The 10,801-nt window shown below is 40.0% G+C and overlaps 1 protein-coding gene across 1 annotated transcript in view; it reads left to right on the top strand.

Annotated features, from left to right (window-relative positions):
* Positions 1-2,843, top strand: part of ANKFN1 (ankyrin-repeat and fibronectin type III domain containing 1) — a 146,296-nt gene extending 143,453 nt beyond the window's left edge. Inside the window, exons 15-16 of the mRNA XM_008580439.1 lie at positions 539-686; positions 2,553-2,843. Coding sequence (XP_008578661.1) covers positions 539-686; positions 2,553-2,744 — 340 coding nt within the window. The 3' untranslated portion in view covers positions 2,745-2,843. The remainder of the gene's footprint in view (positions 1-538; positions 687-2,552) is intronic.
* Positions 2,844-10,801: the final 7,958 nt, after the last annotated feature.

Raw genomic sequence — 10,801 nt, 5'->3', positions numbered from 1 at the left:
GAAATGTGCCATGTGGTTTGCTGCCTGAGTTGGACCAGAGTCCTGTGGTTACCCAACTGCGGAATTAACTATCAGATGCCCCTGTGGTAAAATGTAGGGTCTTAGAACTTACAGAGTATCCATAGGGAAAGTAAAACGAGGACAGTCAGGAAATTGTTACAAAATATTTGAAAGTTCCAATCTTAAAAACTTATTCATACGTAGGGTCTTAGAACTTACAGAGTATCCATAGGGAAAGTAAAACGAGGACAGTCAGGAAATTATTACAAAATATTTGAAAGTTCCAATCTTAAAAACTTATTCATATTAATTAGACCCACTGTTCTGAGGTATATGTGGTTTGATAGGTGAACTAAAATTAGAAAGAGCTCATTTTAAACTCCATCTGGGTGGCAAAATGTTCAAATTTCATGAATTGCATTGACTTTTAATCGCCAAGAATCAGTTATCCAGGTTCTGGACATATACACTAAGAAAGTTCTGAGCTATTTTCTGAACTTTTGTTATATTTCTAATTTTAACTTGACTCAACATACAGAGAGGAGTGGGAATGGATCCAAAAGCTTTCTGGCTCTGAATCTATGGAAAGTGTGGATCATACTTCTGACTGCCCCATGCAATTGTTCTACGAGCTCCAGATGGCAGTGAAAGCTCTCCTTAAGCAGATCAATATACCTCCACACCAGGTACTAGACTCTGCCACTTTTATCTTCTTTTTATTGCTCATGCAAACTGCACTGTAGCATAAAAACTTAATATACATATTAATGTATACTAATCTATGTAATATATATATATACTATATATGTAATATATATGTTTATTTTCATTTATTTAAATACTATTTTGCACTACCACATAATGACATTTCAGTCAACAATGGACCATGTATATGGCAGTGGTCTCATAAGATTATAATGGCTAGACCACATAGCCTAGGTGTGTACTAGGCTATATACCACCTAGTTTTGTGTATATACACTCAACAATGTTTGCACAACAATGAAATCTGACAACACGTTTCTCAAAATGTATCCTAGTCATTAAGCAACAGCATGACTATGCATGCGCATTTTGAATTTGATGCCTACAAATAGACACAGCCTGCACTTCTATTCCTTTCTTTAGCTCCTCTGTGTGGACCTTTTCCAAGTTTTCTGGACCCCACTGTACTTGCCAGGTCAAGCAAGGAAAAATCATTAGTTAGTCTACCTTAAAAGACACCAAGGCTCAGCTTCAGGATGGAATGAAGGAAGAAGAATAAAGAAATAAATAAATGTGTAGTTAGATGTGCAGATGATTTGTCTAAGAACAGAAGAAAAATAGTAGTATAATCCACAGCAATAATCAAGGCTATGCCATGCTATCTTTCCACAAACAGAGAATTTGCTGTCAAAATTGTCTTATCTAAATTGAAATGTACAAATCTAAACTCCACTAATAAGCAACTTCAGTAAAAACTGTTGGCAGAGAAGAGAATAGCAAAAGTTTGTTAGGCTCTATCTAGTAGGTTAGCATAATGTAGCATTAGGTTGAATTCTTTTTTTTTTTGCCTATGTTCACCATTCCTGCTCCCCTCCCCAAAATACACAATGAACCGAGTTTAGCCTGTGAACAGGAAGGCCATTACAGGAGTGACTGACTCTCTTTAAATAAGGGAGAGAACCATAAATTTGCCTCTGACCCATGGAGGCAGGAGAATAAATCAGAGATTCCAAGAGTGTCCTTCCATTAGGGTACTGCTCCAATTTTAGGTCAATACCACGAGGCTAGTCCAAAACAGCCAACACTGATGATGACTAAATTGCACAAGATGCCATAAAGACACTAGGGGAGCAACTGGATTATTCCAGGGGTAGCCGTGTACTCATGAGGAGAAAAAAAATACCAGCTCTACCTGTGACAGTAGATACTATTAAAGGGTTTCTTGGACTTAGCAGGTTTGAAGCGGCTCATATTTCATTGGTGACTCCTGGGCTACATATACATGTTGGCAGAAAGCAGCCTAACTGCCTAACAGTACATACAACATTTCTCTTTTTTTTTTTTTTTTTTTGGATACTTGTAAAATTTTCTCAAGGGCTACATATACATGTTGGCAGAAAGCAGCCTAACTGCCTAACAGTACATACAACATTTCTTTTTTTTTTTTTTTTTTGGATACTTGTAAAATTTTCTCAGTCCTTGGCCAGAAACTACATTTTTCCCCCTTAACCAACTTAAATTGAAACTAGTGGATTTTTAATTCAATCCATTTTTGTTGCTTCATGTAATTATATTCATCATTTTGAAAAGCCTACAGAATGCAATCATTTTCTGCTTTTATAAGGAGCATAAATGTTGTTTTCAGAGTTTATGTGGAACATTACTGCCTTAAATCTTGATTTTATACAGCATTATTAAATGGGCTGAACCCTAATATTTATGTTGTATAAAAATTCCAAGCTTGAAGTCGTGTAATTTTGTTAGATGTTTTATGCCAGTTTGGTGTTGTTTATGTAAGTGCCATGTTGTAACTCTCCTATTTTTCCTCCGCGCGTGTCCCTCTGCAGGCAAGGAACTTCCGCCTCTACACACAGGAGGTGTTGGAAATGGGTCACAATGTGTCCTTTCTTCTCCTGCTCCCTGCCTCAGACGACGTCTGTACAGCCCCAGGACAGAATAATCCTTACACCCCACACTCAGGGTTTCTTAACCTCCCTCTTCAGATGTTTGAACTTGGTATAGTAGCTTGTTTCACCTAGAAATATTAACCCAGCCTCCTTATAATAAAATCACAAAGTTATATCTGTTCCCCCTTGTCCCAGTGGAGGGTCAATAAATCACATGATGGCTTTGGCAACAACCCTTCCTAGAACTGTGTACAAGTCTGAGAAAAAGCAAAGCTCCAAGACTATGTGCCTGAGCAATAATTATTGAAACCTAGCTAAGGCCCAGTGGAGAGAAGAAGGAATTCTAAACAGAAAGTTAAGTTATCAGGCAGTACATCTTGCCTCCCTTTTGCTTTCTTAAATACAAGGACTGATGTTTTCATAAAAAGCACTGCCCCTTCTCTCTCTCTCTGTCTTTCTTTCCCCTTCTCTCTTCCGTTCTTCCCCCCAACTAAGAAAAAAATAATAATGAAATTAAAATGTAGAGTATGTCTCACTTTAGAGGGGAAAAAAGTGTATAACTTTAAGCAGTGCTGATTTATTAAGTAGACTCTAATATTAAGTAGACTCTAAATTTCTGACAGACCATTTGAGAAATGGTCAGGGTCTCCCAGGATGCAATATTGTGATTATAATGTGGGATTCTGAATGGTGGAAGACCTTGTCCTGACTTTTAAAAATGAATAGCCTGGGCCCCAGTTTCTCTGTTTTTGTAGAGACCCCTGCTGCCCACTGAGAATGTGAATAGGGAGGCTTTGTCTCCTTTCCTGTGCTTCATCTTGTAACAGGCCAATAAGAGGCAATTAGCAAGAGCTCCAGCTCCATCAGTTCAAATGAAATGTACAATTCATGGGAGGGTGAGTGAGTGAGAGGGTGGATAGAATGGAGACAGACCCTCTTTGGATTGCACCCTAGCCACCAAATTTAGAAGCAGACAAGGAACTGCCTGATGTCTCATTGTGAGACTCCAGCATCTGAATCTGAATTTATTCTGTGACAGTTTCTTAAGTCTTTCAGTTTCCATTGCTCCAAGCAGTTCAGATGCCCAGAAGCTGATGAACAGCAATTGCTATTTTCCAGAGAAGGGATAGTCCCTAAGAGAAGCTTGAATCAGACTTGCAGACTGGGACTTAGAGTCCTAGCTCCCCTACTGCGTGACACTGGCAATCACTTAAACTTTCTGCACCTTTTCTATGTCACATGATTAATAACATTGGCCATACCACTCTCAAGAGGCCTGGATGTGAATGTGACCATTTAATGAGTTCCTCAGCCAAAGAACATTATTAGTCCATGATATAACAGCACTGCTGTTATGAAATATAGTTTGGGACAAGGTACTTCAGTTCAAGTCAATAAATACTATTGGGTGCCTACTGTGGAGATTTGGAGAACTGTAAGACAAAGGCTGTGCCCTCAAGGGGCATCCAGTATGGTAGTAGGAGTAAAATAAGAATACAAATTATTATAAAATGAGGTATAATGTGCCAGAAATTATAAGTATCAAGTGATATTGAGAAAAATAAAAGAAAGCACATTTTCTCAAAGAAGATATCAGAAAGACTTCATGGAAGAGAGGATATTGATGTGACTGTTAAAGAATGAAAAGGAGGCTAATAAACATGGATAGAAAGAAAAGCTATCTTGTCAGGGGAGTAGAATGAGCAGAGACATGAAAATAGAAGAACTTAGAAAGAGTCAAGAAAGGAACAAGTGGTCCAGTTTGGCTAAATCAGAGAGATGTGAGGAAATGGTGGAACATAAAGCAGTACAGACAAGGTGGGGCCATACTGAGCAGTATCTTAAGAGTCAGACTGAGGAATCTGCTTAAAATGGACTGAAAACAGGGGTCAAAAACTTTGGGGATTATTCTAATAGTTCAGTGTTAGGATAGAAACCAAAAAAACCAAAAACCAAATGCAGACATAAGAAACATTGGGAGTAATCAACAACAGTGGGCAATTGTTTAAAGGAGGAGAGAAGTCTAGAGAGTGCCCCCATGGTTTTCAGCCTCAATAACTGTGAGTATATTGCTGCCATTACCAGAAGTAAGGAAATCAGAGGGGGTTTGGGGAAGAAAGCAATGTTTTTAGCTTTGAATGTATTGAGTCTGAAAATGCTAAGTCAATATCCAAATGGACATATTCCTTTGGCAGTAGAAATGCAGGAGAGAAAGTTGGCTACTAAACACAGACATTTTTCCAGTGTCTACTAATAACAGCTAAAGCCATGAAAGTGAATGATTTCTCAGGGATAGATAACCCAGAGAAAAGAGCTAAGCAAAACACTTCATTGGAGAGCTAACCAAGATTCCATTCTGTGTGAAACAGTCATTGTTGTTCCATGATTACAGGCAAAGATACATGAAATTCATTTCCCTATGCCTCATTGGCCTTGGTGGGAACAATTGATGATTTGGTATCAATTATAATAGTATATGACTCCTAAGGCCCTGGAGGTCCAAGCCATGCAAGTGTCTGTCCTCTCCATCCTGCTTTCTGTGAGGCTCGCACACTCTATTTGGGCAGCTACCCCTTGTCCCACTGTTGTTACTTTCTGTTCTATAATTTAGTGAAGTCTGTTAGCATCATTTCCTCTCACCATTCATTTGTTCATTCATTTAACAATAAATATTTATTGAGCAACCTTCCACATGCCAGGCACTAAAGAATCCACAATGAACAGCTCTTCATGGAGCTTACACTCTAGTAGGGGATAAAAATAGTACACCAGTCAGAGAAGTGGGGGCTATGAAGAAAAATAAACCACAGTAAGAGACTAAAGGGAAGTGATGGGAGCAGTAATTTTATACAGGATGATCTGAGAAGGTCTCTCTGAAGAAGAAACATTTGAGCAGAGACCCAAGATTTCCAGATGATGGGAATAGCATGTATAAAGGCCTTAGAGTAAGAGTGACCTGGAGTACAGTAAACAGGAGCAACAAACATGGGAGATGAGATCAGAGAGTCAATGGGAGCCAGATCATACAAGGCCTCATAGACCATAATTAGGAATTTAGATTTTACTTTAAGTATGTTGGGAATCCAGTGAAGGATTTTGAGCAGTAGAGCAACATATTAAAATCTCTGTGACATTCAGTAGTACCCCCCTCCCCCAACAAAAAAACGCTGAAGCTTATTTAACCCCGCATTTTTGCATTTGACAAGGTCTGGAACCAGTTTTGGCATGGCACCTATTAAAAACCCATGGAACATATACTTTGAGATATGGTGCCCTAGAAAAGCGCTTCTCAAACTTTAACATACATAAGAAGCACTTGGAGAGCTTGTTAAAATACAGATTCCTAAAGGCCAAGCCCAGAGATGCTGAATCAGTAGGTCTAGAAGAGGGCTGGAAAATTTATGTCTGATAAGCCATCAGGTGATACTGACACCACCAATCCAGGCACCATACTTTAAGTAGTACTGCCTAGGACACAGAGATAAATACATAAACACAGAGCTAGAGATGTAGTTAGCATAGTAACACAGTAGAATCTAACTGTGCCTGTCTCTGACCCATCTTACCTCTTCTTTTTACTAAAAGCAACGTAAGACCATCAGATACTATCCTTCATTTATAAAAAACAGGCCATGGATAAAAGCCTGGGTCTCAGTAGATCGTGAATTCAAAACGTTTTTTCCTAGAGTAAGACATACTTTCTTACTATATTGTTCCTTCTTTGTTGCCATACCATTGGTGATTCAACTGATTAATGAAGACCATGTAGTTTTCTAGAAAAGATCACTTGGTTTGGCACGGTTCCATTGGCATACACAGTTCTATTAGTCTTTTTGTAGGGACCTGGGAAAATGTTTCCAGTAGGAAGAAATTAATACACTCCCTAGTATAATGCTTATTATACTACAGCACCACCAGTAACAATTTCAAAAATACTGCTGGGTCATAAGAATTGTGACAAACTCTGGGGCCGGCCCAGTGGTGCACTGGAGAGTGCGCCACTTGGGAGCGCTGTCGCGCTCCCGCCCAGGGTTCGGATCCCATGTGGAGACCGGTTCCCGCTCACTGGCTGAGTGCGGTGCGGGTGCAACACCGAGGGTTGCGATCCCGTTGCCGGTCCCCAGTACGGGCACGACACCAAGGGTTGCGATCCCGTTACCGGTCAGTAAAAAAGACAAAAAGAAAAAAATAGAATTATGACAAACTCTATCTTATCCCCAAACAATTGGAGCCTTCCAAGAGGCAGCTCATCGTAGCTATTTCTTTCATTTAGGTAGGTATGAGCCCACTAAGCATTTAATAACAATTGATATAGAAACTTTTAAGGACTTGCTATACTGGACAAAAGCCTCACTAAGCATTTTTTTTAATAAGGAGGGACTTTTATTCTCTACAGGTAGCTCCATAGTACAAGGTCAAGAGATACATGAAGCATTTCTGAGAAAGGAGAAAATGTCTTTGATAGTTCAGTCAGAACTCAAAAAATTTTAATAACCACATGGGAATTCTAATGAAACTTGAAAAGGTGTGAATTATGGGAATATGTAAATTATAATAGAATAAAGGGCTGCACTGTATTTCAGTTTGACTTGTATAAGTCATCCCTATCCCCATGAAAGGATTTGAAATTTGGCAAACTGACCATGTTCCTGCCAGTAGCCTAAGTGAATCATAAATAACTTGCTAAACAGCTACAGAAAACTGCATCTGTGCCTATTCCAGCACTGAACAGATCGAGCAAGGATAAAATGATAAAGGAACTTAGCCCTCTGTCTCCTGAAGTAAAGACTTGACTGTTGCAAACCCACAGAGTATTCCTTCACGGGATTACTTGTGGCAGCCAGACTGTCCTATAGGAAGATGTTGTGAGATCTGGATGAGCAGGGTTGAGCTGAGGCAAAGTGGTATAATTTCTCCAAAGACCCACTCTCCTTTCCACAACCTAAGAGCTGATACTCCACTATCTTTTGGGTAGGATCAGGATAGAACCCCTCTGCAGTAATAAAGTATGTGACCGGGGGCCTATAAGCATCACTATGTACACCGTTTCTGGGGACAAAAGGAAAAGCAGCAGCATGAGATGCTATTCCTATTTCTATTTCCTTAGAAACAGAAACTCTGTCCAGTGGCATGGCCTCTTGAGGATTTGCCTAGCCGGCACTGAGGAGGTCACCCTGCCCTGACCCTGAGGGCAGTCACAATTGACAGCAGGACCCTGAGGAGGAAAGTTGATTTTATTGATTTCCTTGGCTCTACAATCCGTACTAATTGGACTAGAAAGACAAATTAACTGGAGAATTTTTAAAAAGTAGTTTTGAGGCCTGGTATATATTTCATACTTCTGTGCTGGGCTGTAGCCTTCATTTAACAAACATTTACTAAGCTTCCACTGTATGCCAGGTACTGTGCTGGGGCTGAACATACAGACATTGACAAGGCACAGTCAGCCCACCAGAAGCTCAGAATCCAGTAGGGGATACAGGCATCTATACCAATAGTCCAAATACAATGAAAGCACGGCTGTAAGAGGTAGGTTGTTGAATTTCAAAGGAAAGACACTTACCTAATCTCCTTACAGAGATAATACTTGAGCTAGATCTTGAAGGATAAATAAACATACAGAAAGCAGGGGAAAAGCAGAGCAGAAAAGGGAAATCATTTCAGGTAGAAGGAATAGCATGCACAAAGGCTTGAAGAACTGGGAACGTGCAGCCCAATTAAGCACATCCTCAGTAGCTCATTATGATGGATGCTTAAGGCTTCTGAGGAAAAGGGACAGGAGATGAAGCTAAAAGTTTGAAAGGTCAAAATTACGAAGGGCTACTTATATCATCCAAAGGAGGTTAGGCCTTATCCTGTAGGCAATGGGGAGTGATGAAAAGATTTTAAGAAAAGCAGTGATATGGTCTTATTGGATTTTAGCAGCTCTGCAGAGAAAGGATTGCAGAAGAGCAAAAAGAGGGGAGGGCGTGGGGCTGAGACTAGAGGTGATGAGACAATTAAAGAGACTGCCTCTCTGGTCCAGGTGGGCAAGGATAAGAACCCAAACCAAGGCAGCCACAGTGGGAGTGTAGAGGAGAAAGCAGAGGCAAGAGGGATTTAGGAGTTAAAATTGATGGGACTTTGTGATTGATTCGATATGGTTAAAGAGCAAGATGGAGGAGCCAGAGAGTCAGATTAGGGTGCTGAGAGGGATAATGCTGCCATTTACCAAAATAAGAAATATGAGGGAAGGAACAGGTCTGGGGGAGGGGAGAGATGATGAGTTCAGTTTGACAAATGATGACTTTTGAGGTGCTTGTGGGATATCCAGGCAGTGAGCCTAATAGAATCCAGGCCACAGGCTTGCAAGAAATGGCACAGTCTCAACCTTCATTCCTAATGCCTGTTTTTTATGATTTAGGATACTGTTGCTGTATTCCAACTGTCAACTCATTCACTACCAGGAATCTTTAGAGGGGTATCTTGTGCTCAGGTTCTTTCTGACACGTTGGGAAAGAATCATGGAACTCAACTGACCCCAGATTATCTTGTTGATTCTTCAGCTTCCAAACTAGGTCACATGACCCTGAGTGATTAAAATTTTAGTGAGTTAGAGATCCTCAGGAAGAATATCCTAATCTCAATCCTGTTCAAATATTCTAACCACTAAATGCCTCATTCTTCCTGGGGGTGGGGATGGGATGGGAACAAATATTTATTTTGTATCTAGCATATGCCATATGCTGTGCTGGGCACTTTATATACATTGAATTATTTAATCTTAGGTAGGCATTATTATCCCTGTCTTAGATTGAGAGAACTGAGGCTCCCAGAGGTTACATGGCCACCATCACACAGGTAGTAAGTATCAGAACTATAATTCAAACCCATGTACTTTCCACTCTACTATACTGATGCCAACCACATTGTAGTCGTCACTATCTTACATAGAAAAAAGAGGGAGAAAAAACACCACAGAAAATTAGTCTTACTTTGTGAATTACTAACAAATCATGTGGTCCAGATAATGACATTATTGTATCCTTATACCATTTTGTCTGTAAAATGCATGTGATTCACATTTTAAAAATTAGAAGCTTCCAGTCTATCTTCCCCTCCTCAGTGATGGCTACCAAATGTATCATTGCTAAACCACAAAAGACTATGTTAAAGTAACATTTGTTAAAGTAACATTAAAGGCTCTGGATAAAAACCACTAGAGCGGGAAACTGAAGCGCTGTAGTTGAAACCTCCTCATAACTCACTTGTGGTGCGTGGCATGGATGGTGTGGGTACTGGGAGACCACCCACGGATCCAAGTCTCCTACCACAAGGAGACACAACAAGAGAAAGCTGTGAACAACCTGGCTTTTAGGAACTGCTTTCAGGAATTCAGATGGGACTGATGTTGTTTCTTTTAAAGAAATTATTCGGTTCCTCTCCCTATCTTCCCAGTCATATTTTAGAAGTGGGGAGAGAGGAGAAAGCCAATTTTCTTTTTTACCACTTGGTTTGGACAGGCAGGCTGTGAGACACTTCACTCTCTTCAGTCTCTAGCCAAGAGAGGACATCTGTCAGGCGCTAACAGGATATAATCCCTCCTTGAAAGGCATAAAGACACATTCAGGGAGCTACAAAGGTCAAGAGTAAGCTACCAAGTGATGGTGACTCCTTCCTGCGGAGCTGCCAGTAAATATCACAGACCTGAAATACACCTTTCAAAAAAGGAAAATCAAGCACACAGTGAGAGAAAAGAGACTAGAGAGAAAGAGGAGCCTTTGGGGAAAGGGTCTTCCCTCTTCAGATCAGCCCATACATTTATTTATTTATTCATTCAATCAATAAACATTAGTTGAGAAGTTATAATGTTCTAGGTTTTGAGGAAATAAAAATTAATAGAAGACATGGTTCCTGCCCTCAAAGAAATCACAGAATAATACCAAGGCAGTCAAGTAAACACATAATTACAATGTAACAAGATGTCATGATAACATTTAGAAACATGTGCTCCAGGAGCACATAAGAGGAAGAAACTAGTTCCACCTGGAAGGCAGGAAAGGTCAGTGATGGAGAAGATATTTAAGCTGATCTTCAAGTATCAGAAGAAGTTTATCTGAAGGTATTGGTAGAGAAGGGAATTTGAGGAGGAAAAGGCATGTTTAAAAGCATGGAAGTACAAAAGGACTTGTAATAAATTCAGCTTGACC

The sequence above is a fragment of the Galeopterus variegatus genome, unplaced genomic scaffold (assembly GCF_000696425.1).
Source record: "Galeopterus variegatus unplaced genomic scaffold, G_variegatus-3.0.2 Scaffold2095, whole genome shotgun sequence".
Lineage (NCBI taxonomy): Eukaryota > Metazoa > Chordata > Mammalia > Dermoptera > Cynocephalidae > Galeopterus > Galeopterus variegatus.
This window is presented reverse-complemented; position numbering and strand designations above follow the sequence as displayed.